The following is a 27,989-nucleotide window of genomic DNA, read 5'->3' on the forward strand; positions in this document are numbered from 1 at the left end:
GTTTGTTTCAGTGAAACAAGCAACTTCTGATTCCTCTAACGATTGGATTGTTAAATGCATTCTGCGAATTGCTGCTCTGTGCTGAGTTCACTAGTATCAGTTATATCAACAGTAGTGTGGGGAGAGGGGAAAGGGATCCAAAGTAGCTTTTGTAACAGACGTGGCATGGGAAATCACTGTGGACATTCATAAAAAGGAACAGTGAAGACCAGCTGCCCATTCACATGGCATAATTTCAGTACACCATTTCCACCTTACCAGTACGTTCTTTATCTCTCCCATCCAGCCACACCCAATAGCAGGGCAATTCTCTGGCAGAAGCAAAGATCAGAGAATAAAACAGTCAATCTGGAAAATTTCTCTCCAAACTCCCCTACCCCCTCCGCAAGATCATTCACGGTAGCACAGTGGGTAGCACAGTTGCTTCACAGCTCCAGGGTCCCAGGTTCAATTCCCGACTTGGGTCACTGTGCGGAGTCTGCACGTTCTCCCCGTGTCTGCGTGGGTTTCCTCCGTGTGCTCCGGTTTCCTCCCACAAGTCCCGAAAGACGTGCTGTTAGGTGAATTGGATATTCTGAATTCTCCCTTTGTGTACCCAAACAGTCTCCGGAATGTGGCGACTAGGGGCTTTTCACAGTAGCTTCATTGCAGTGTTAACGTAAGCCTACTTGTGACAATAAAGATTATTATTGAAAAAAATACAAGAGGCTGCCATAATAAGGGGGCCTCACGGTAGCAAGGGGGCCTCACGGTAGCATGGTGGTTAGCATCAATGCTTCACAGCTCCAGGGTCCCAGGTTCGATTCCCGGCTGGGTCACTGTCTGTGTGGAGTCTGCACGTCCTCCCCGTGTGTGCGTGGGTTTCCTCCGGGTGCTCCGGTTTCCTCCCACAGTCCAAAGATGTGCGGGTTAGGTGGATTGGCCATGCTAAATTGCCCGTAGTGTAAGGTTAATGGGGGGATTGTTGGGTTACGGGTATACGGGTTACGTGGGTTTAAGTAGGGTGATCATTGCTCGGCACAACATCGAGGGCCGAAGGGCCTGTTCTGTGCTGTACTGTTCTAAAAAAGACGCATGTACTCCCCTGCCCCCTGAGTACCGACCATCTTCCACATTCCACTAGCCGGACTCTGGAATCATCCCTTTGAACCTTTACAGTGAATACACCAACACAGAATCCACTTCTCTACATGGTGTATGCTTGCATAACATATACCTTATCCAATTACATTGTTCTATATTTAACCATATGAGAAGTTATCTGCCACACACATCTCTGCCTCATTCATCTGAAAGTCCCGGTGATCGATTTTTCCCATCTTGCTCATTCAATCCCCATGTATCAAGAATCAGTATGTGGAGTTACCATGTTTCAAAGATGTGCAGTCCAAAGATATGCAGGTTAGGTGGATTGGCCATGCTAAATTGTCCCTTAGTGTCCAAAGGTTGTGTGGGGTTGCTGGGATGGGGTGGAGGTGTGGGCTTAAGTGGGATGCTCTTTCAGGGGCCGGTGCAGATTCAATGGGCTGAATGGCCTCCTTCTGCACTGTAAATTCTATGATTCTATCTAGAAAGATGAGCACCCCACCAACTACTAGTCTCCACACAGTACTGCTCCCATCAATAACCACCTTCTGGCTACAAGCATACAAGTTCTTCATCATGACAAAAATCTACCTACTATTCCCACAGGGCTCAACATTAGACAACTAGACTTCACACACCCGATACCTATCTGAAGAGCTTTTCTGGAAAGTCTGCATTATCTTAGCGGGTTCATGAAGAATAGAACCAACCACTGAGGGGATGGATTAAACTGCATGCCACAGCATGACACATTCTTTTAAGAGGAATAATGGAAAATAAAACCTTAAGGGCAAGAGCAAGGAGGGGAAGAATCAGACAGAGGTGTCTAGTGAAATATTAATCATAAATCACAAAATGGTGTACAACTGGCAAAATCGCTGTTCAGATTCAGCACATTTATATAATGAGGCACTAAGGAAATTAAATGTACTTCACTTTAAAAAAACTTGGAGAAATGCAATATAAAAATAAGGAAGGCAGAAAGGAAAGGTGGCTGAAGAGGTATTTTATCCAAAATCTTGGTTTGAAGAACCAGAGGACATTGAGAAAGTCAGAAGCTAAATTTAGCAAAAAAAAACTTCATGATTGGAGCAGTACACTTACAGAATAGACTGCTTGTTGGCGCAGCAATTGTAGTCTCATTTCACACAATTAATTAATACGGTTGAATATAACACAGTTAGAGGTGTAAAAACAATGGGTGGGGGAAAGAAAGGAAAGGTTTTCAGCATGATCTCAATCTGTTGGTGAAATTAATAACTTTGGATCTAAGCCCATTGTGTTTTTCCATTTTTACGCATTCTTTTCATATTTTCCTGGGCATTCAAGATCTGGTAAAATAAATTATCAAACCTCATAACAGTGGAGAATACAGAAACCTAAACCTCTCCATTCTGTTCCCAAGCGTATTCAGATTCCACCTGGGATCAGATTCCTGCAGTACCTCAATCCAATCAACGGTTAAATAGTACAGTATTACTTGAATCACAAGTGAGGCTGCCAATTGCAATATATCCCGTTCAGCTCTGTAAAGCCAGGGTGAATATTAAGTGCAGCCACATAGCAATACGGTTCATGAAATACTCAGTCTAGGACGCATCACTACTTATGCAGTTCCAACTAAATCTTTAAAAATCTATAAATTACCGCCGCTCCCAAACCTGCTATATTATTGGGCAGCAAATGTGGAGGTGGTGGTTTGGGGGGCGGGGGGGGGGGGGGGGGTGGATGGAGTTGAGGTATAGGTGGAGGAGGCCTCCTGTGTGGGGGGGGGGGTGCTTAATGGCTCTGGTGACGACCTCCTCCTGTTCTCCCCGGGTAGCTATACCAATAGTCCAGTCGTGGTGTCGCCCCTCAAGATATAGAACCAGTAGGGTGTATGTCGCACTGGCCCCAACAAGCGAGAATCATTGATTCAAATCAACAGGGATAGATGTGAAGGACAGGAGTTAGCAAAGGTAAGGGGTAGAGTGGGAGATTGGGTAAGGGATTTGTTCGTAGAAGAGAGATTCGCAGGATGGAGGAGTTGCAGGGGAAGTTCCAGCTGCCAAGGAAGAGTGAATACAGACAGTTTGGGACTTTGTGCGTAAGGAGCTCCTCTCACTCCTTCAGCTGCCAAAGTATACTCTATTGGATAAATTATTAACTCAGGATGAGCTGGGAGAAGGGAGGATTGCAGATATTTATGGATGGTTGTTGGAAGCGGAGATGGTGCCAGTGAAGGAAATAAGATGAAAATGGGAGGAGGAATTTGAAATAGAGCTTTAGGGGTGAGCTGGAGTGAAATTATGCACCAGGTGAATTCAACATCATCCTGTGCCAGGATGAGCTTACACAATTTAAGGTGGTGCACAGGACTCATAGGATTCAGGCTCATACGAGTGGGTTCTTCCCTAAGGTTGAGGACAAGGGGGCCTGCGAATCATGTCCATATGTTTTGGCCTTGCCCAATGTTGTGAAGGTGTCGGCATGGTTGGGGGATATGGCGGAGTTCTTGCAATTGGAAAACATTTAGTTCACTCTCAGAGGGTCAGAAGAAGGATTTTTTCTAAGATGGAGGCTGTTTCTGTCTCTATTAAAGGATTTGTTTGTTGGTAGCGGGTGGGTGGGGAGGTGCTGTATTAGTTAAGGGGAGAAAATGGGGGAAACTTGACAAACTGTAATTTTGTTGTATCTTTTGTTGATTGTGTGAATTGTTTACTGCGTTTGGAATAAAATGTATTTAAAAATATACATATATATATATAAATTACACGCAAGTTATCACGCCGTCTCCTAAATCACTTCAAACAGGATTTTGCAATGAAAGGAATAAACGTTTCAAAAAATAGCAATAGATTTTGATATTGCTCTTAATTACAAAAGTGATAGTCTTAATTGAATATTTAATCTGTATTTGAAGATCTTCAGTCAACCGTACTGAAGAACTCGGGCCAGTACACACAATGCAAAGCTCACAATTGACAGGAGAAATAAGTGGTGACAAAATACACAGAAAAAAAACATCAGTACCAAATTTTATATCAAATGGCAAAGAAGGTGAAGGCAAAATCTATAGGAACCATAGATTTAGTGTGTTTGAAATAAAATCTCAAACAGAGCGAAAACGTAGCAGTGCAAAGTCCCAGATAACAAAACAGGGCAACGGATCAAGTCTTCAGGTCCAAGCATGATACTTCTGGACATTTCCAAAGCCAGGTAGCTAACGTGCTACTTGTTTGCCACGGCTGTAAGCTGATCCCGGATTCGACTGAGTCCATCCAGCATTGTATCCAGCTTTTCTTTACCTAGTTCAAGAGAGACAGTGGAAACGATGGGTCCATCCCGGCAGACAGTGGCATCATCCTGAATCTGAGTGGAGTGCAAAAGTTATAAAAGACAAACATGACTTTTTTTTGCCAGAAAATGCAGGTGGCTGCGACACTAGTTGTTGAATTTTACTTTCCATTTTATTTTATTCATTCACGGGACAAGCAGGATGCTATTGAACAAAGTGACCTCTTTACGGTTTTGCTGAATCTGGATAAACAGCTTTTACAAGAGGCTGCACAATCGCATTAGTTGCATAAACGGGTCAATTTGTCAACCAGTCTGTGATTTAATCTACACAAAGTTACTGCTGTCTCTACCTAATATCAGTTATACAGGTATTGACTATTTTCTAAGATGAAATAGGGATAACCAGGGAATAATTTATGCTTGAATTGGAATTCTATCCATGAGAATTGGGAAGTAATGTACTCCACATACATCCTGTTTCTGGATGGGAAGATGTTTCTTCTATTGGGATTCAGGTATGATCATTTATTGCTGACTGCACCTAATGACTAACCTAATGACAGCAACACACACACAAACACTGCATCCTAATTTCATGGCCCCATAGCACTGAAACCTTTATCTGACAGCTGTGTGTTGGTATATTGAAGTCCTGGGGCTTCAGAATCAACCTGTCCTCATTAGTCAGTGACAGCTATCTAGTATAGCTCTCAGCAAGTGCAACTTTGAATTTCAACATTCCTACCAAAGTACATTCTATACATGTCTAATGCGGAACAAGAAAAATTACTGAGCATATGATTTCCTGATGAACAGCAATTATTCTTCGATAAATTCACAGCGTTCGCTCAAAGCTATTAATCTTACATTAATGTCACCGCACATCAAGGATGAGGAATGCTCTTTCACCCAAAGAAGATTGCAACCCCATAATGAATAAAACCATTGACAAGAACTCTGCTGAATTGCATACCACTTGAATTCTATTTTAAATTATGCGGTGCGCCCATGCATTCACAGATCTTCTTGCTGCAAGTTCTGTATTTTTATAGGATTCTCTGATATTCGCTTTTCATATCGATATTTATAGGTTAAACTAAGAAACATTTTCATAAATCATTCATGTGCATTCATATTTTCCACAATAAAACACTGAAGGGAAAAGGCATTTCTTTGGATCCACTGGATGTGAACAATTTAATGTACTGTAAATTGTGTCATTGATTTGTCTGATTGTCATGCCTCAAAAATGTCCATTTTACAAGTATTTCCTTATGAAATTATCTTACTCAATAATGGTGGATCGTGAGGGATGATTAGTACAGTATAGATTACAACACAAGGTAGGAAACAGAGTGAACTGATGCTAACAGTACTGAAGAGAAAGGTCATATTAGCTCAGCTGAAATTATGTAGTGTCTGGCTGACATTGACCAACTGGCCCAATCACAACATTGAAACCGTTACGAGTGTTAATCACAAAGTAATACCTTCATCTGGAGCAAGCACGTGGGCACTGCCATTCTGTTGATGTTATCAGAGGAGGTTTTGATATCCACTCTCCAGTCCATGTCAATGAGATGGGGTAAGGAAACTAGGGGAGAGGAAGAACAAAACACAAGATAAGGAATCAGTATTCGTAAGATATTGGTAACTAGAGGGGAAAAAAATTAATATCATAAGAATCTCATCACATGCGATGGATATACCTCAGAGTATACAATGATAGAATGTGGATTGAGACAAAAATATAAAGCTGCCCTTACTTTGGTTTGCAAGTGCTTCGTTCCTCCAGGCAACTCTGAAATAGAAATCTAAAATTAATTTTCAAAGAATAGACACCACCCAGTCCCTTCCAAATTACAAGAAGATGAGAGACAGCAGTATTTTTTATTCACTCAAGGGTTGTGGGCATCACTAGTTAGACCAGCATTTACTGCCCATCCCTAATTGCCCTTGCAAAGATGGTGATGAGTGCTTGGGGGGGGGGGGGGGGGAAGAGTCTCAGGCCATCACAGCACAGAATACAGGCAGAGTGGTGCCTAAAATAATTGTCCAAACCCATGTACCACTGTTGCAATCTGATACGGAGCCATGTTAGGAGATAATAGGACAGGTGATCAAACCATATGGGGCTGGTTTAGCACAGTGGGCTAAACAGCTGACTTGTAATGCAGAACAGGGCCAGCAGCGCATGTTCAATTCTCATACTGGCCACCCTGAACAGGCGTCGGAGTATGGCGACTAGGGGCTTTTCACAGTAACTTCATTGAAGCAGAGTATGCCAGTGGGGAACATAATGGAACTTCTCTGAAGATTTGGGTCTCTTTCAGGATATAAATTCAACCTGGGTGACAATAAGCAATTATTATTATTATTGAAAAAGTGTTTTTTAAGGAGCATCTTTAAGGAGAGGAGGGTATGGAGGCAGAGAGGTTTAGGGAGGGAATTCAAGAACTTCGGGCCTTGGCAGTTGAAAGTATGGCTGGCTACTGATGGAATTAAGAATAAGGGATGTGTAATTGGTGGTACACAAGAGATCCTGGAGGGTTATAGGGCTGGAGAGAGTGAGAGACAGGGAGGGGCAAGGGCAGGAAGTGATTTGAAAACAATGAGACTTTTAAAATCAAGGCTTCTCAGACTGGGAGTTAATGAAGGTCAACAAGCACAGGGTGATGGGTAAACAGGACTTAATGGGAGGATGTCCAGTGGCGGCATGTAGGAGGAAGTTGCACGTTGGATGGCTCCCGCTCGAGGTTTTATTTTTTTTAAAGAATTTAATGCCCAGTCCCAGGGGAAATGTTTCAACAAATAAGTGCAGGAAGACATAAGGAAGGAGGGGGATGTTCAAAAACCAAAAGAAAGCCGCCGTGAAGAAGGGGCGAGTAAAAGTTTGCTTTCGAATGAAAGGGTCAGTTTGACAACTAAGATGGCGGAGGCTGGGTCGCCAGATGGGGCAGCACAGTTCATTGCAGAAAAGATGATCTTTGTACGCGGACGATTTATTGCTATATACATCAGAGCAGAGTATGCCAGTGGGGAACATAATGGAACTTCTCCGAAGATTTGAGTCTCTTTCAGGATATAAATTCAACCTGGCAAAGATTAAATATTTTGTGGTGTCCCAGCCAAGAGTGGGGGCACTGCCATTTCGCAGGGCGGCAACCTACTTCAGGTATTTGGGGGTACAGGTAGCGTGGGACTGGGGGGGGGGGGGGGTCACCATAGGTACAATTTTACTAGCTTGGTGGGGAGGGTGAGAACGGATTTGGCAAGGTGGGACAACCTCCCTCCGTCACTGGCAGGTCGGGTGCAGGCGATTAAAATGAATGTGTTGCTGCGATTTCTGTTTCTATGTCAGTGCCTGCGGTGTTTTTGCCGAAGACATTTTTGAAGGAATTGGACAAATCGGTCACTTTGTTTATTTTGGGGGAGGGAAAGAGTAGCTAGGGTTAGAAAGATGGTCCTGCAGAGAGGGCGGCAGGCAAAATTGTGGGACTCCAAAATTTATTATATTACTATTGTGCGGCAAATTACCAAAAGGTGAGTTGGGTTGGAAGGGGGAGACCCAGAGGGTTAGAATGGAAGAGTGTCTGTGTCGGGGGTTGGGTTGAGGGCAACGGCGCCGTGCCCGATGACTTTGGGCAAGTATTCTGGGCGCCGGTGGTGATGGCAACACTGAAGATTTGGAGCCAATTGAGGCATCATTTTCAGTTGGGGGCTGGGTCAGGGGAGATGCCGTTTAGGGGAAACCATAGGTTTGAGGCAGGGAAGTTGGAGATTTCAGAGATGGGATGAGAGGGGGGGTCAGGGTATTGAAAGACCTGTTCCTGGGGGGACGTTTTACGAGGTTGGAAGAGTGGGGGAGAAATATGGATTGAGGCAAGGGGAAGGATTTAGTTATCTGCAGCTCCGTGACTTTGCTAGGAGAAAGGTTCACAGCTTCCCGATAGCACCGACACCCTCATTGTTGGAAGAGACATTGATGACAGGGGGAATGGAGAAACGGGTGGTGTCAGCGATCTACAGGAAGATTTTGGGGGAGGACGGGGTGTCCATGCAGGGGATTAAAGCAAAGTGGGAGGAAGAGTTGGGGGAGGTTAAGGAAGACGGTTTGTGGTTCGAGGTGCTCCAGAGGGTGAACACCTCAACCTCATGCGTGAGGTTGGGGCTGATACAGCTGAAGGTCGTGTATAGGGCGCACCACAAGAGGGCGATGCTGAGCCGTCTCTTGGAGGGCGTGGAGGACGCATGTGAGCGATGTGGGAGCAGCCCCACAAACCATGTACATATGTTTTGGTCCTGTCCAAAGCAAGAGGGAGGTTTTCAGTGTCATCTTGGGGGTAGTGCACATGAACCCGGAACCAGGTCCCCAAGAAGCCATTTTCAGGTTGCCGGACCAGCCCGAACTGCAGGCAGGTGCGGGGGTGGATGTTATAGGCTTTGCCTCGCTGATTGCCCGGAGGCGGGTACCTGTTGGGGTGGAGGTCAGCTTCTCCACCCTGTGCCTCGGCTTGGCGGGGGGGGGGGTCCTACGTGAATCTAACTCTCGAGAAGGTGAAATATGAGCAGAGGGAGATGAAGGAGAAGTTCTACAATTCATGGAGACTGTTTATTGTGCACTTTCGAGAATTGGTTGCCATCAAACATTAGGGGGGGTTTGGGGTTATTGTTGTTTTTGATTACATTGTTTACTGATTGACTGTTAATTTTTTACCTGGAACGTACGGCTGGGTGATTTGGCCTGTATATTGAGGGGCATGTTGTTCCTGTTTGGGGGATTGTTATTGATTTATTTTTTGTTTGTTTTTTTCTTTTGATGCTTATTTGATGAAAATGTTGAAAATGAGGAGAATAAAAAGATTTTTTAAAAACTGGACTTAATGCAAGTTCAGACAATGGGCAATAGTTTTAGACAGTTTAAACAAGGTGTAAGGTGAGAGACCAGTCAAGGGAGTATTCGAATGGTGAAGTCTAAAGGAAGCAAATGAAGCTAACTGCTCATGAAGTTACTTTAAGTGGAAGTTGGATTTAACGGAACTAAGAGGCTCGATTCTCTTGCCAATCTGAAATGCCAACATGCCTTAATAATACTTACTTGAACACAGTGAATTCTCTGGTCTTCATATGTTAACTGCCCCTGTTAGTTAAGTGTCAGACATCTGAAGCTATTTATCAGGATCCGAGTTTACATTCACCCTGGACAATATACGTATATATGGATTTACTGTACATTATACCTCGTTTCGTTTGCAGGTGCTGACAATTTTAAACGCCTCCGACATTTTAAATCACATGAAAGTCCCCAGTCCCAGATGCACAAATAAGAGCTCAAAACCCAAGCAAGTTAAACCAGAGGAGAATTGGATTGACCATCAGTTTTTACAAATTGGCACTTTCCCTTTGAACTGATTGCAGTCGAGTAGACAGCAACACAACGAGAAGAGAGAGGATAGAGAAAAGCACTTACATGTTTTCAAGAATTATTTTAGTTAACAGATTCTTCAGATTTTGATGGAAGTTATCAGGAAAGAGTTGGAGAATCTCTTCGGCTGACGTTGCTCCTTGAAATACAACTTGCCGTGTGAAACCACGTAGGGAGCAGATCAACTATAGATAGAAAATGAACTAAGATAGAAATAAGATCATTCTGCTTTGTGAAATAAATATTTTTTCTCTCTAGAGGGAGTAAATTGGGATGTGGAAGCAACACTCCCTCTCCTTTTATGGTAAGAAGCTGGTCATCAGGTGCAAGGCAATCTTAATGCTATACGTGGAGCAGGTCTGGCCCATAACCCACACGTCCGCCACCTTTAGCTTTGTCTGGAGATCGAAAATGGACCAGGTTCACAGGGACACAGTGTAAGAGTCTCTAGACAATGGGGATGAAAACACATCTGACATCGCCCTCATCCTGATGGTCACCTTTGAGTGTGGCTGCATAAAGCGGTGTGTAGATCCTCAGTATGCAAACACCAAGTGTCACTATGTGCTGAGGTTCTGTCACCAGTGTTTCAAAGGACAGGCCTAGCTACATCGCCATGAATGCTCCAAGCAGTCAGGCCGTGCTGCACCACCTGTCCTTAGTTAGACAGATTACGCAGAAAAACTTTGACAACAAGTTCATCAGATAATGGCCCTGCAAGAAAAGGAGATGGTAGATCCTGTCGGATAGTTCCCCGAAAAGACTGTCAAACTCATTTGATAGAATGCCTCATCACTAGAGCTTTCAAATAAGTGCCAACAGTTAGCTTGGCTGGTGGTGAAAAAGGCCACACCTGTAAGATCTTTCCTACACACCTATTAATAAGGATGAGGGATTAGGGGGAGAAAGCAGGAGAATGGGGATGAGAAAATGTCAGCCATGATTGAATGGCGGAGCAGACTCGATGGGCCGAGTGGCCTAATTCTGCTCCTATGTCTTATGGTCTTACTCTGGACATTGCCCTAGAGGTGGCTGTGGTGGGGAAGAGACCATGGCCAACCTCCTTCTGGAATGGTCTTTGCAACAAAAAAAAAAGGTCTGAGAGAAGAGCAGTGTTTTTTTTTAGGTATAACCTGAGTCCATGACGCAAGATTGCATGCTCTGCGGGCAGTTCCCAGTGACACACGGTGGCAGTGATTAGCATTGCTGTCTCACAGCACTAGGGACGGGCGTGCGATTCTGACCTTGGGCGATTGTCTGTGCAAAGTTTGCGTAGTCTCCCCGTCTCTGCGTGGGTTTCCTCCCACAGTCCAAAGAGGTGTGAAATAGGTGGAAAAACCATGTTAAATTGCCCCTTAGGTTCTAACGGTTAGGCCTGGGTGAATGCGCTTTCAAAGGGCCGGTGCCAAATGGCCTCCTTCTATTCTATGAATCTAACTCAGTGAAAGGCTCGCTTTGAAACTAGTTGGTCTTCCAAAGCACTTGTCCATGACCAAGTGTTGCAGACTGGCATGTTCCAAGATCCAGGATGATGTGCTGAGGGGCGTACTAAACCTTGGGGCAGCTCCAGCAGAGCGCAATGGAGAAAGGCCACTTCTAAGGCATTAAGATATTGTACACCGAGGGGCTGAAAACTGGGTAAAATTCCTTGGGCTATGTGTTTGTCATGCAATGAATTTTCGAAATATGAACCATAAAAGTAGTAAGATACAGTATTGGAAGAAACAGATTTATAGTCATGTAATGTACTTTTATGATTGCATGAATAAAGTATTTATTTTGAAAAAAAAGTACAACCTGAGCATTCTCTGCATCAGACATTGTTCAAGTGAAGCAAGGAGAAATTTGATAATCTGCTTCAGTTGTATCATACTAGGAGCTTTTACCTTTTCACATTACAGCTATTCTTGCAATCTGAACAAAGCTGACAAATAAGTAACAGTGGTCACATCCAATAGTACAAAGAGTGCCCAATATCCTGCTGCTAGGATAGCCTGCCCCTTCAGAATAATCACAGCCCACAGTTAAAGCCTTGGATCTATACAAACTGTAACAGTGCATGCTGCTTGAGTGGGATGCTGAGAATCTGCCCCACAAGGGAAAACGGTAAATCTTGAACACTTGCAGTCGCACTATGTTGTGGGCAAGCTGCTGCCAGAAACATATATGCCAGAAACATATTCCACACACCTTTTGTGAGTGCCCAGAGAAGATAATACTCCTCTGGTGAGTCTGATGTATGGATCAGAGGATGAGGAGTGCCACGAGAAAGAGAGAACAGCTGGCGCAGGGCACTCAAAAAAAACCATACTGGTGGGGAAGGACCAACAAAATCCAGTTTGAGCGGGAGCCACCAAATGTGCGAGCACTCACTCCATGGCCGCCACAGGAAGTCTAAGACTCCCCTTTTAAACTATCTTTCTTTGGTAAATCCAAGAGACATGACTTGGTATATCTGGTGCACACCAGGTTTTCCGACTCATGCAAACTCACACCCAACCCTAACCTTTTTTTGGGTCCCAATTCTGCTCCACATTCTCAACTCCCACCATTTGCTTTATATATTTTTTTATAACACGTTTTTGATGCAGACAAGGGTATATTAAACACGTAATTACATTACATGCACACTTTCTCCTACCTGTTTTGCCTCCTCAGGGGTCACCGATAAGCTCTTGACAATGCTGTCAACTAACCTGACCGAGCTAGTCGCCGAAAAGGAAAAGCATTCCTGACATAAATGCCTCACCACGTCCTTTGAGGAAGCCTAAAAGATAGAAATTCAAGCCAACAATCACCAACTGTCTGCCTTTATATTAAGCCCTTTAACATAGGTCAAAGAGGCACACTGAGACATGTCCATGTGGGTGAGCAAAATGATTTGAAACTCTGCAGTGCAAGTCTATGATGGGCAAGCGGAGCATAGTGATGGCAGATGAAAGAACGAATTGGCTTTGTGGAGATTGGCAGCCTGATGCAAAAGCATTGGAAAGCTAGGTACAGAGGGAATGAGAGAATGGTTGAGTAACAACGGGAATGGATGATGCGACCATCAATTCACTCAGAGACACGAGTTGAAGTAAATTGTGGCTTTAATTGACTTAGCACTTTATACTTCCGGCTGTGGGCGGAGCCAAGGGCAGAGCCCTGTACATGCTCCTCATCTCCCCCTGTGGTCAGAGCCGCGCAACGGCTCACAGATGGAGCCCACAGGGACACAGTGATATACAGTGTGAATTTATGTTATACTGTACATTCACCACAATGGAGAATGGTGTACAGGCGGGAAATGTGGCAAAATAGAAGCCACTAGTTTGACTAATATAATGACTTGTATTTCTATAGTTCCTATAATGTGATAAAATGTCCGGAGTCCCTCACAGAAGCTTGTAAAGCAAAATCTGTGACACCAAACCACACCAATCAACACGAGCACAGATAGTCTAAAGCTTGGTCAAAGAGTTAAATTTTAAGGAGAATCTTAAATGAAAAACAGAAGGACAGAGATAGGTGGGGAAGTTAAGAGAGAGCTTAGAGCTAGGCAATTAAAATCAGGGGCGCTAAAGGGGCTGGAACTATAGGAGCGTAAATATCTCAGAGGATGCCCCACTCTCCTGTTTGCATTAGCGATAGAGCCTTTGGCCATCGCTTCGAAGGTTTTGGTTAGATGGAGAGGGATAATGGGGGATGGGTGGAGCATAGTGTGTCCCTATAGGCTGATAACCGTTTACTATATGTGACGGGCTGGCCCCCAGTTTTCACATTTTAATCTGGGGTCAGGTCAAAGCTGGTTCCCATTTGTGTCAACCATCTATTTGAGCTGGAAAGATTACAGGCCACGCTCAGGGGATGGGAAGGGAAGGGGCTGGAGAGAATGGCCGATTTGTTCCTGGAGGGACGGTTTGCCAGTCTAGAGGAATTGATGGAAAAGTTTGGGCTCTTGGGATCAGATTTATTGAGATATCTTCAAGTTTGCAACTTTGCAAAGCAAAGTTTCCCAACATTCCCTGTGCCACCAGCAACATCACGAATGGAGAGGGTTCTTTCGCTCGCAGCGTCGGAGAGAGCACCTCCAGTATTTATGGTTGATTTCGTCAGAGGATTTGGTGTCAATGGAGGAGGTTAAGGCTAGGTGGGAGGAGGAGTTAGGGCCATATTAGATATCTGGGTTTCCTCCGGGTGCTCCGGTTTCCTCCCACTGTCCAAAGATGTGCAGGTTAGGTGGATTGGCCACGATAAATGTTCCAAAAAGGTTAGGTAGGGTTACTGGGTTACAGGGAAAGGGATGCGTGGGCTTAAGTTGGGTGCAGACTCGATGGGCCGAATGGCCTCCTTCTGCACGATAAATTCTATGACGAGGTGTGGAGTGAGGCCCTCGCAGGGTAAACTCTGCCTCTTTATGCGCGAGGCTTTGTTTTATCCCACTTAAAGTAGTTTTCAGGGCGCACCTGACCAAGTCCAGAATGTGTGGTTTCTTTGTCGGGGTGGAGAAGTCCGGCTAACCACACACACATGTTCTGGTCTTGTCCCAACCTCGTGGGATTCTGGGACTCCTTCTTTAGCACCACGTCACGATTCTGAAGATTGAGTGATTACCTCAAGTTTTTAAGTTAGGTCGAATATGGGAGGCTGGCCAGGATGCATTGGAATAGTCACATCTGGAGGTAACAAAAGATTGAATGAGAGTTTCAGCAGCAAATCAACTGAGGCAGGGGCAAAAACTGGGTTTTACTGATGGCATGGTTATGTGGTTGGAAGCTCATCTTGGGATCAATTAAGATGCCATGGTTGGGAAGAGGTTCAGCCTCAGGCAGTTGCCAGGGAGATAGAGGGAGTTGGTAACTAACAAAGGCAGGTGTAAACAAGGACCAGAGACAATGGCTTTGATTTTTCCAATACTTACTTGGAGGAAATCTGTGCTCATCCAATGCTGGATGTCGGACAGACAGCCTGATAATTTAGAGATAGCGGGGAGGTCAAAAGAGGCGGTGTTGAGAAAGAAGTGGTTATCATGTCCATGTGAAAACCCCTGCTGTTGGGAAGCTTCTGGGCAAGAGTGCTCGCAAGTCTTAGCCAGGATAGTGGAGGAGGACATGGACCTTTGGTGGCGATATTTGGGGTCTCAGAGAAGCCGGAGCTCATGGAGAGGGGGAAGGCGGAGGTCTTGGCCTTCGTCTCTTTGATTGCACGGAGGCGAATTTTACTGGAGTGGAGGTCGGCATCACCACCGGGGGTAACGGGTTGGTTGGGTGACCTGTACGACTTCCTGCGATTAGAGAAGATAAAGTATGAGATAAGGAGCTCTTCAGGGGGGTTTGAGGAAAGGTAGGGGATGTTTGTTACCGTGTTTGAGGGGCTGTACGTCGCGGGGGTGAAAAGGGGACAAATCTGTACAGACTGTATAGTTGATTGTTGGGAAGAATGTTTGCTGGGGTGTTTGTTCGCTGTAACCTGTTTTGGTATATGTTCGTAATAAAATACTTTTCAAAAAAAAAGAAAACTCCTGCTGTGGTTTTGGATGCCAACCCAAAGGGGTTGCATGGTGATTAGAAACAAAGAGAGAGAAGGGACAATGATAGATCCTGGAAAACAGAGGAAATAGATAGTACAGGAGTGGGAAGAAAAGCCCTAACAAGTGAAACTCTAGCTGTGATTCGATAAGGAGTTCAATCTCAGTCAGCAGGTTGAGGGTGGAGGAGGTTATAGACAGGCCAAGAAGGATGAGTTTATCTTTCACAGTCACATAGAAAGTAATTTGTGATTTTTGACAAAGAGTTTGTTCAATACTGTGGCAGGATAGAAACCTGATTGGATCAGTCCAACCTCCATCAGTCATGCATTTCAAAACTCAACTCTTGATCAAGCAGGTTGTACACACCAAGGTTACAGGGAATCTAGTTCCATTTGAGATCTTAGTCTGGGACAGGATGGAGTTAATGGCATAGGGACAAAGCTTTGGTGGGGTTTTTTAGATTTTAAATTGCGATGAAGAGGAACTCTTTCTCTTTGAGGGTGGCGAATTTGTGGAACTCGCTGCTCCATACTGCGGTGGAGTCAGAATCATTAAATGGTTTCAAGAAGGAGATAGATTTATTTCTGATTTTAAAAAAGGGTTAAAGGGGTATGGGGAACAGGCAGGGAGGTGGATTTGAGACCAGGAAGTGATCAGCCATGATCTATTGAATGGCGAGCAGGCTCAAAGGACTGAATTGCCTACTTCTGCTCCTAATTCCTATTTCTACATTAAAACAGCTCTGAGGAAATTCTGGCTCGTGCACAGGTAGTCTGGCAGCCTATCGCGAGTTCTGTGGAAAAGGGAGAACTGGGTTTAGCAGGATACATATGGAAAATCATACAGTCCTTCTGATGCCAGTGAGGGACAGCATAAAGATCAAGAAGGGATGGGGCGGTCATGAATCGATCAGAGTGCGGCTGAAGGAGGAACGATTGAGCTGTCCTTGCTGCATTGGAATGAAAGGAACATGCCAAAGAAGGGCAGGCCCATTCAGCTGGATCAGAGGACAGCAGCGGCGGATAAATGTTTTCTCCACAATATCGATATCAAAGCTGGCTTGAAGGGGAAAGTTACTATTGTAACAGCCAGTGCCTATTGTTGGTGACTTTCAGAGGACAGTCTCAGCTCTGAGCAGGGCAGAGAATGGGCTGCAAAACTTCAAAGAGAAAGTGTTAAGAGAGGCAGACAAAGGGGGCAATTGTGAAGTGACACAACTTAGAGAGAAAGGGAGGTTTGATACAAGTCTGTAACAGGAGGATGATTAAACGAGAGCAAACTCTAAAAAGGAGAATACAGTACAACTGAATTCACTGCGCAGGAGGTGTTTCTCGCATACAGAATATATGGATTTCTCACAGATGAATCCAAATACTCTGGAAGCTCAATTTCAATTACTTACAGTTAGAATAGAACACAGAATAAATACCACCTTGTATAACAGTTTTTTTCCTGTTGTAGGGTAGTGGAACAGAGGTCCTAGTGATACTCACACATGTGAAAAATAAAATCAACTTAATAAAAGGACACAAGTACTTAGGGAAACGCCTCAGAACTACTGAAATGCACAAGGCTTAAATGTAACAGTTCCCAGTGTCAACAACATGGTGCAGAAAAGCAGAGGGCCTGACTACTAGAAATGTAACTTGGAGACCGAGTGACTGCATCTCCTTTATTTCACTGGGAACTGCGCAGGAAAGGCAATCAACACTACAAAAGAGGATCGGGAGCCTTGCCAACTGAAGGTTTTGTTTTGAAAAGACTGAGAAATTGTGTAAATCCTTTCATTTGAATCGGCTGGGGCTACTCGCCCAGAGACACATGAATCAATGAAACTGCAGTCCTTCTAAATTAATTAGGCATGAAGTAAATTCCACAGTCATCACAGCAACACTTGAAAAGATCCATATTACAACCAATCTGTGGAATGACCTTCCAAATAGAACAGAAGATAAAAACTCTGGAATCATTAAGAGAACTGTCGGGATAGGAAGTAAGGGCTTCAATTTATCTTGCACCATTCATTCTCAGGACCAATCCAGAGCATTTCACAGCAAATGAAATGCTTTACAGTGTAGTCAACTTGGCAATTGAAGCAAATCTATGGACAGGAAGGGCTGACAATGAGATAAATGGCTGGGTAGTCACATTTCACTGATGCTAGTTGCGAGATGTTTTGGCGAGGACGCTGGGAGAATTTCCCCGCTCTTCTTAGAGTGTCATGAAATCTTTCCCATTCATCCAAGGGCAGACAGGGCTTTCATTTAAATTTCATCTGAAAGATCGTACCTCAGGAAGTGAGGCATTCCCCTCAGTATCTAGATGTTGGTTTAATAATTAAATCCTCTTGACCGAAGGACTCCAAAGTCATATTGTTACCACCATATGAAAACGGACAAGGAGGTTACAGTCGGAAAAATGTTAAGACACCTCTGGATGGAAAGGGGTTAATTGGCCTTCCGTGGCCATAATTAGCTTGCAACACTTTAAAACACTGATTCCTGTAGATGGGAGGTTTGCGAGCCTGAGAGAGCTGGAGGAGAAATTCGGGCTCCCCCCGGGAAACGTGTTTCGACATTTGCAGGTGAAGGCATTTGCTAGCCGCCAGGTGGAAGGGTTCCCCTTGCTCCCCAGCAGGGGGGCGAGCGATAGAGTGCTATCGGGGGTCTGGGTCGGAGGGGGGAGGATATCGGACATACAAAGTAATGCAGGAGGCTGAGGAGGCATCAGTAGAGGAGCTGAAAGACAAGTGGGAGGGGGAGCTGGGAGAGCAGATAGAGGATGGGACATGGGCTGATGCCCTGGAGAGGGTTAATTCTTCCTCCTCGTGTGCGAGGCTTAGCCTCATTCAATTTAAGGTGCTACATAGAGCCCATATGACGGGGACAAGGATGAGTCGGTTCTTTGGGGGTGAGGACAGATGTGTCAGGTGTTCGGGAAGTCCAGCGAACCATGTCCATATGTTTTGGGCATGTCCGGCACTGGAGGAGTTCTGGAAGGGGGTGGCAAGGACGGTGTCGAGGGTGGTGGGATCCAGGGTCAAACCAGGATGGGGACTTGCGATCTTTGGGGTTGGGGTGGAGCCGGGGGTACAGGAGGCGAGAGAGGCTGGAATACTGGCCTTTGCGTCCCTAGTTGCACGAAGAAGGATACTGATACAGTGGAAGGACGCGAGGCCTCCAAGCGTGGAAACTTGGATTAATGACATGGCAAGCTTTATCCAGTTGGAAAGGGTCAAATTCGCCCTGAGAGGGTCGGTACAAGGGTTCTTCAGGCGGTGGCAGCCTTTCCTCGACTTTTTGGCTCAAAGATAGGGTGCAGAGGTCGCAGCAGCAGCAACCCGGGGGGGGGGGGGGGGGGGGGGGGGGGTGGCAACAACGGGGGTGGTGGGTTATTTAAGGTTGTAATGCGGACAAATTTGTTCGCAGTTCATGTTTGATGTTAATTGTTGCTTTGTTTGTTTTTTTGGGGGGGGAGGGGGGGAGGGACAGCGCGCGCGGGGGGTCGGGCGGGGGGGGGATATCTGTTAAGAGGGAATATTGTGTAATAGTCTAGGGTTAGGGGGGGTAAATATTCTCATGTAAAAAAATCTCTTCAATAAAAATTATTTTAAAAAAAAAACACTGATTCCTTACACAAAGATGTTTAATGAAGGCCCTTTAACTCACCCTACTGTTCAAGTTGAACATTTTTAGACACAAAAATAAATTTCAAAGGAACATCACCTTCAAGGACATGGAAAAATAGGACCTAGAGTAAGATCTTTGGTTATTGTTCTGCCATTTAAAAAGATCGTGGATGATCCTCCAGCTCAACTCCACCTTCCCTGCGCTATTCCCATATCCCTTGATACCCTCGGTACACAAATATCTGTCAACCTGTGTAGAAACACGCCACGTCTGAGAATCCACAACTCAAGAGCAGAAAATTCCAAAGATCCACATCCAATTGGCTGAAGACAATTTTGACCTAAATTCATCAATGGCCGACCCTTTAGTATGAGATCGTCACATGACCCCATGTCCTGGATTCCCCAGCTCGGGGAGACATTCTCTCTTCATCTACCCAGCCAAGTCCCTTAACAACTTTATATGTTTCAATTAGATTCCTTTTCACTCTTCTCAGCTCCATGGATGGCATGGCAGCACAGTGGCTAGCACTGCTGCCTCACAGCACCAGGGACCCGGGTTCGATTCTGACCTCCATTAACTGTCTGTGTGGAGTTTGCACATTCTCTCCGTGTCTGCGTGGGTTTCCTCCAGGTGCTTTGGTTTCCTCCCACAATCCAAAGATGTGCATGTTAGGTGGATTGGCCATGCTAAAATTGCCACTTAGGGTGGAGTTGCCTGAATAGGGTGGACAAGTAGGCCTGGGTAGGGTGGTCTTTCGATGCAGACTCTTTGGGCCGAGTACCTCCTGCACTATAGGGGTTCTATGATTCTAATATAGGCCATGCTCACAGAAATCTTCTGAGTAATCAGTTCACTGAACCTTTGATTCACTCCTTTTAGGGCAATTATGTCCTTGTCTGGGCTAGGAGACCAGAACAGCACACAGTACTCAAAGTGTGGCCAATTCCCTGCGTCATTGCAGGAAGACAGACTATAAGACATAGGAGCAGAATTAGGCCATTCGGTCCATTGAGTCTGTTCCGCCATTCGATCATGGCTGACATGTTTCTCATCCCCATGCTCCTGCCTTCTCCCCATAACTCCTGATCCCCTTATTAATCAATAACCTATCTATCTCTGTCTTCAAGACACTCAGTGACTTAGCCTCCACAATATTCTGCCATTCCCTTTACAACAAAATCTACCATACTATGTGTCTTCCCAGCTGCTGGACGTACTTGCATGTTGACTTTCTGTGACTAAATGTACAAGGACACCCAGGGGACCTTCTGAATACAACCTTTTCGCAGCCTCTCACCATTCAAAAAACACTCTGTTTTTGAACAGTGGATAACTTCTCACTTCTCCATATTCTGTTCTTGTCCACTCACCCATCCTGTCTATATCCCTCAGCAACCATTTTGCATCCGTTTCATCCTGTATATTCTCGCCTAACTTTGAAAATTTGGTCACGATACACTCAATCCCCTCATCCAAGTAATTAATATTGATTATACGTAGCTGAGGTCCACGTACCCCACAGCCTGTCAACCAGAAAAATTGCCCATTCTCCCTACTGTTTTCATGTCCATTAACAATTATTAATCCACACTAATCCACACAATTAATTAATCCACACAATTAGCAATTATTAATCCATGCTAATTACTCCCAATTCCATTAGTCTTAATTTTGTGTAATTGCCTCATGTGACAGCTTATCATTTTATTTTGAAAATTTGAATATACTACAACCATTGGTTTTCCCTTATCTATCTTACTAGTTACATGCTCAAACAAATTCTTCAACAGGGTCAAATAGTCAGTGACACGGTGGCCCAGTGGTTAGCACTGCTGCATCACGCGCCGAGGGCCCGGGTTCGATCCCAGACCCGGGTCGCTGTCTGTATGGAGTTTGCACATTCTCCTCGTGTCTGCGTGGGTCTCATCCCCACAACCCAAAGATGTTTAGGGTAGCGGGATTGGCCATGCTAAATTGCCCCTTAATTGGAAAAAGAAGAATTGGGTACTCTATATTTTAAAAATAGGTTTTTCAAACACTATTTCCCTTTCATAAATGTGTGTTGACTCTGCTAAATCAGAGTATGATTTTCTAAGTGCCTTGTTACCACATTCCTAATAGTTTCTAGCATTTTCCTCCTGCTGATGTGAGGCTAACTGGCCTATCGTTCCCCATTTTCTCTCTCCCTCCTCTCTTGGAAAACAGGGTCATGTTTTCCACCTTCCAATGCTTGGGAACTATTCTAGAATCTCAGGAATTCTGGAAGTTCAAAACCAATGCGGCAACTATCTATGCAGCTTCCTCATTTATACCCTCGGGTACAGACCATCAAGTCCGAGGGATTTTTCACCACTCAGTCCCATTTATTTCTTCAGACTGTTTCTTTAAGTTTCTCATTCTCCCTGGACTCTTGGTTCCCCAATATTTCCAGAGAGTTTTTTGTATCTTCTGCCATAAAGATAGGTATAAAGTTTTTGTTTAATGTCTCTACTAATTCCCTATTCTCCTGAATTTCAGCCTTCTTGGGCTCTAAGCCTGTCTTTAGTTACCCTCATTTCTTCCTTATTGCATCCTTACAGAGACATTTACTACCTGTTCAAACGTCTCTTGCTCGTCTATTCTCCTGTTCTTTTTCCGTTTAAATTTATTTTTCCTCCTTTGTAGGTTAAAAAAATACCCCAAATCTCAGGCTAACGGCTATTTTTGGTAACATTTAAGCCTTTTCCTTTGGTCTAATCCTATCTTTAATTCTTCACATTAGCCACTTTTTGCGTGGATTTATGTAACTTAAAGGAATGCACATTTGTTGCAAATTATGCAATAATTCTATAAATGGTAGCCATTGTTTGTCTACTGTATCAGAGTATTGCTCAGAAAAAGATACATGCTATCAAAGCTTTCATCTTGCACTCATCAGGAACAGATTCACAAAAATACCAAATCTAAAGAAAACAACAAGTTATACTGCAGGAGAAGAGTGCTGATTGATTGGCAAGTGGGCACTGATTGATAGTGGCTTTGCCATGGAAAATGCACCAGACAACAGTTAACTGCCAAGTTTTTGTTTATTGCCTGGTTTGAATTTAAACAAATACCTCTACCAATCAGAGTCCACATGCCAACCAATCAGCACTCTTTTTTTTTTAAATTCAGAGTACCCAATAATTTTTTTTCCAATTAAGGAGCAATTTAGCATGGCCGATCCACCTAACCTGCACATCTTTGGGTTGTGCATGTGAAACCCATGCAGACACAGGGAGAATGTGCAAACTCCACACGGGCAGTGACCCGGGGCCGGGATCGAACCCGGTCCTCAGCTCCGTAGGCAGCAGCGCTAACCACTGGGCCACCGTGCCGCCCTAAATCAGCACTCTCTAATCGTGCAATATAAATTGTTGTTTCCTTTAGATTTGGTATTCTTGTGAATCTGTTCTGATGAGTGCAAGACAAAAAGCTTCTACAATGTGTATTTTTCAACTTTATGCAAGGTCATATCTTTTAATGTAGTTTCCGAAACTAACTTAGCCAACCTGTCCCTCAAACAGATTTCTTCATGTAAATTCAAGACGCAGCTTCATAATGAGCTAAATCACTTTCAAAACCAATAATGATCACTCTTCCCTAGGCCTCCCTTTACTACAAAGTTATATTAATTAACCGTGTCTCGTTGCACAAAATTAAATCACAAATAGCCTGCTTCCTTGTTACTACCTCAGCATATTGATCTAGAAAATAATCTTGCTCCGTGACAACACTATTAGTGCAAATTCGGTTTACCCGTTGCCCAATCTATGTGAAGATTACAATCTCCCAGGAGTATTGTATAATTATTACTACATGCACCACAAATTTCCTGATTTATACCCTACCCTACATGACTTTATTTTCTGGAGAGGTGGAGGGGGGGCTGTAAATCTCTAAATAACTGCCAATGTTTTCAGCCCTTTGTTGTTTCTTACCTCCAACCAAAGTGATCATACTGTTTGATTTCCCAAGCTAAGGTCCTTTCTCTCCATTGTTCTTATTCCCTCATATCTGGTCTAATCCTCTTTTTCCCTGTTGTCCATCTCTTGTAAAAGAGAAATATCCCAGAGACATATCCCAGAATAATTACCGTATATACTCGCGTATCCTGCGATCTCGCGTATCATGCGACCCCTAAATTTTCGTCCCCAAAACATGATTTTATCATATATCTTATGTATCATGCGAGTCACTTTTTTGAGATACCAGATGACACTAGGCTAGGCTTTCCGCCGCAAACAACCGAATGAGAAACAGCTGTAATAATGGCTGCAAGATTTGGCTGAAGAGAGTTTGGGAATCAAGAGCAGGTGGTTTACGACGCCAAAAAAGTTTACTTGTGTGGGATATGTTTAGGTCACATCGAGTGGATTCTGTTGTGAAAGCTGTTCGCGAATCGAACACCGATATAGCAATCGTTCCAGCTGGCTTGACTAGCGTCGTTCAGCCACTTGACGTATCCATTAATAAGCCATTTAAAGACAATATAAGAAAGAAATGGAATGACTGGATGATGGAAGGAGAGAAATCATTTACGAAGGGAGGGAATATGAAGGCTCCGGATTTGCCTCTACTGTGTTTGTGGGTAAAAGAAGCATGGGCTGAGATAGATGGAGATTTGATTGTTAAAGCATTTAAAAAATGTGGAATAGCAAATGCTTTGGATGGAAGTGAAGATGATGCTTTATTCGAAGATGCAGGAGAAGAGGATGAAAATATTGAAGACCTGGAAGATGATCAGTATGACGACTGCCTCGATGAAGAAGAATTCCAAGCTTTATTTGATGATGGCACTGATAACAATGAAAGCGAATTTGAAGGATTTTAGTTTACCTGTAATAGTTTGTTTTAATAGTGTTTTTATTTTATTAAATGTTAATTAACCTACATATGTATTCCTGTTTTATATTTCATTATGTCCAAAAATAAATATAATAGTTTCATTAACTACTGGGTACTATTTGACTTACCGTAAATGGATACGGTCTGCTTAACAGCCTAACAGCCTAATCTTGGCCAGCATTTCACACCCGCAAATTTTGTATCTCGCGTATCATGCGACCCCCCAAATTTAGGTTACAATTTAGGTTTTCAAAAGTCGCATGATACGCGAGTATATACGGTACTTCCCGTCCTTGGTCACAATGTAACCACATCTCCTTAATGGCTATTAGATCAAACATATGACTTTCTATTTGTGCTATTCATTCACTGAATTTGTTGCAAACGTTTATGAATTCAGATATACAGTCTTTAGCTTGGACTTTTTCCCTGTTGTCACCTTAGTCAAGAGTGCCCTTTGTTACTTGCAGTGTCCCCTCCTGACCCACTATGGTTCTTTTTACCCTTTTGAATTTAAGTTTTCCTAAAAAAAAATTTTTTCCTAAGTCCTCCTGGCATAGAAACATAGAAAATAAGAGGAGGCCATTCGGCCCTTCGACACTGCTCCGCCATTCATTATGATCATGCCTGATCATCCAACTCCATAACCTGCTTCCTCTTTCCCCTCATATCCTTTGACCCCTTTAACCCAAATAGTTATATGTAACTCCTTCTTGAGAACATACAATGTTTTGGCCTCAACTGCTTTCTGTAGTACCAAATTCCATAAGCTCACCACTCTCTGGGTGAAGGAGTTTCCCCTTGTCTCTGACCTAAATGGTTTACCCCATATCCTTAGAATGTGACTCTGGTTCTGGATTCCCCGCCATCGGGAACATCCTTCTTGCATCTACCCTGTGTAATCCTGTTAGAATTTTATATGTTTCTGGGGCAGCACGGTGGCTAGCGCTGCTGCCTCACGGTGCCAAGGACCCCGGTTCGATCCCGGCCCCAGGTCACTGCCCATGTGGAGTTTGCACATTCTCTCAATGTCTGTGTGGGTTTCGCCCCCACAACCCAAAGATGTGCAGGGTATGTGGACTGGCCCTGCTAAATTGCCCCTTCATTGGAAAAAAAGAATTGGATACTTTAAATTTATTTTAAAATGGGGAAAAACAGTTTTTTATAAGTTTCTATGAGATCCCCCCCCCCCCCCCCCCCCCCCCCACTGATTTTCTAAACTCCAGCGAATATAATCCTAACTGATTCAATCTGTCCTCATTCGTCAGTTGTACCATCCAGGTATCAGACTGGTAAACTTTCACTGCACTACCTCCATAGCAAGAAAATCCTTCCTCTGATAAGGAGACCAAACCTGCACACATTATTCCAGGTGCGGTCTCACCAAGGCCCTGTATAATTACAGCAAGACATCCTGCTCCTGTACTCAAATCCTCTCGCTATGAAAGCCACAAATCATTTGCCTTCTTTACCACCTGCTGCACCTGCATGGTTACTTTCAGCAATTGATATATATTGCACATTCCCCTCTCTCAATCTACAGCCATTCAGATAATAATGTCTTCCTGTTCTTGTACCAAAGTGGATAACCTCACATTTAGCTGCCATACATTTGCCCACTCACTCAACTTGTCCAAATCAGTAGCACAGTGGTTAGCACAGTTGCATCCCACTGCCAGGGTCCCAGGTTCAATTCTCGGCTTGGGTCAGTGTGTGTGTGGAGTCTGCACGTTCTCCCTGTGTCTGCGTGGGTTTCCTCCGGGTGCTCTGGTTTCTTACCACAAGTCCCAAAAGACATGCTTGTTCGGTGAATTGGACATTCTGAATTCTCCCTCAGTGTACCAGAACAGGCGCCGGAATGAGGCGACTAGGGGCTTTCTAGAGTAACTTCATTGCAGTGTTAATGTAAGCCTACTTGTGACAATAAAGATTATTATTAATTTTTTAAAATCATACTGAAGCAAGAACTGAAAGTACTGGATAGTCCCAGCAGGTCTGACAGCATCTGTCAAAGCTTTGACAAAGGGTCATCCAGGCTCGAAACATTAGCTCTCTTCTCTCTCTGCAAATGCTGTCAGATCTGTTGAGATGGTCCACTTTTTATGCTTTTGTGTCAGATTCCAGCATCCGCAGTAATTTGCTTTTATCATACAAAAGCATCTCTGCATCCTCCTCACAGCTCACCCTCCCAACCAACTTTGCGTCATCTACAAATATGAAGATATTACATTTCACTTCCTCATCTAAATCATTTACATTGTGAATAGCTAGGGTCCCAGTGCCGATCCCGTCGGTGCCCCATTAGTCACTGTTCACCATTGTCCAATCCTTCCACTGTTTTCCAAGTGTTCTGCTATTAAATCTTTAAGATAATAATCTTTATTAGCGTCACAAGTAGGCTGACATTAATACCGCGATGACGTTACTGTGAAAATCCCCTGGTCGCCACACTGGCTTCTGTTCGGGTACACTGAGGGAGAATTCAGAATGTCCAATTCACCTAACAACCACTGTGCTACCGTGCTGCCCATTATAATGAAATCTCGCATTTCCTCCACTACTGGTGTCAGGCTGACTGGTCTATAATTCCCTATTTTCTATTTAACTCCCTTCTTAAATTGGCTGTCAACTCTCCCAGTTATTCAATTTGCCAGGACACTGCTCTCAGCCTGCCCCATCGAAACAACTCTTTTACCAGCACAGGTGCCAATGGACCATGAAACAAAACTCCTGCCACTGTTTCAGCCAAGCATTTTAACCTTCTAACCTGTTATTCCTGGCCAATGCGTCCATTGTTCACGTAACAAATGGGAGTATATTACTTTTGAGGTTCTGCTTTTTCATTTCATAGAATTTACAGTGCAGAACAATTCAGAATGTCCAATTCACCTGACAAGCATGTCTTTCGGGAGACGCGGGAGTAAACCGGAGCACCCGGAGGAAACCCACACAGACACAGGGAGAACGTGCAGCCTCTGTTTGAGATGTATAATATTGAGTGGCATGCACAGGATGAATAGAAAGCAGCTGGTCCCCTTAAATTGAAGGGTCAATAACAAGAGGGTATAATTTTAAGGTGAAAGGCAGGAGATTTAGAGGGGATTGGAATCTGAAATGCACTGCCTGGGAGAGTAGTGGAGGCAGGAAACTTCACAACTTAAAAAGTGCTTGGATGAGCACTTGAAATGACATAACATTCTTGGCTATGTGCCAATTGCTGGAAAGTGTGACTAATGTAGATTTAGGGTCATTTTTTGTTGGTGCAGGCTTGATGGGCCAAAGGGCCTCTTCTGTACTATGATTCTATGCAGCAATAATACAAGCCAAATCAAAATGCAACAAATTAATATGTTTACAAACTACTATTCCATGTCAAGAAATGTTTCAGGAAGCCAGCACCCTTTAAAAATAGTGGGTCTCCTCCTGTATTGACTACACACACACATTTCCTAAGAGGTTTACAGTATAAGAACCCAGACAGTGCTAGTGCAATCCAAAACGAATTGCACTGCCCTGCTCTCATACCCCATCACCCTGTATCTTCCCAGTCAAGTGTTTATCTCTCTCTGTTTCAACCACTTCTTGCACAGAACTCGCCGTGTAAACAGATCTCTCACCTCCTTCCCCTCACTCGGTGAGTTTTTATATTGCTGACTCTTCATCACCCACTTCACAACCAGAGGAAATAATATTCACCCTCCATTACTTCAGAACAAATCTTAGCTATAAAAATACTTTTTTTAAAGATGTTCCTGCAATTTCACTCGGAAGTTGCAAATTGATTTTTCTGCACTATGACAGTCTTTTGCATTTTTACATGTTTAAACCTGGTATGTAAACTGCGACAATTCATTAGAGAAAGTGAACGACATGGTCACAATCAGTCTCTGTAGATTGGTTTATACAAGTAGGACTGGCTTTAACTTCAATAGAAAAACTAACTCCATCTCGTAAAAGCTCTGGGGAGGCAGAGTTGGATTTGCAGTCCAACCCAGCAATCAATGTACGGCAAGAGGATAAATGGACGTCAACAGGGGCCGAAACTCCCATCCCCTCACCCTTTCTATTACCTTCAGGAGCAGCTGCAAAGCCCCAACCTCCTGAACACTCCCCACAGCCGCCATCTTCCCTACCTCACATGACCCAATGCGCTGGCGCTGCAATCTCAACCTCACATGACCCACTACGC

The 27,989-nt window shown here is 44.0% G+C and overlaps 1 protein-coding gene across 1 annotated transcript; it reads right to left on the reverse strand.

The window, feature by feature from the left end:
* Window positions 1–3,954: 3,954 nt before the first annotated feature.
* commd9 (COMM domain containing 9) lies at window positions 3,955–27,989 on the reverse strand. Its single transcript, XM_038807400.1, has 6 exons — window positions 27,871–27,989; window positions 12,432–12,557; window positions 9,836–9,975; window positions 6,132–6,166; window positions 5,856–5,959; window positions 3,955–4,437 (listed from the first exon to the last, which is right to left on the reverse strand). Exons 1-6 carry the CDS (start codon window positions 27,922–27,924, stop codon window positions 4,297–4,299), a joined length of 600 nt encoding a protein of 199 aa, XP_038663328.1. The 5' UTR covers window positions 27,925–27,989; the 3' UTR covers window positions 3,955–4,296.

The sequence above is a fragment of the Scyliorhinus canicula genome, chromosome 9, assembly GCF_902713615.1.
Source record: "Scyliorhinus canicula chromosome 9, sScyCan1.1, whole genome shotgun sequence".
In the NCBI taxonomy this organism is placed as follows: Eukaryota; Metazoa; Chordata; class Chondrichthyes; order Carcharhiniformes; family Scyliorhinidae; genus Scyliorhinus; species Scyliorhinus canicula.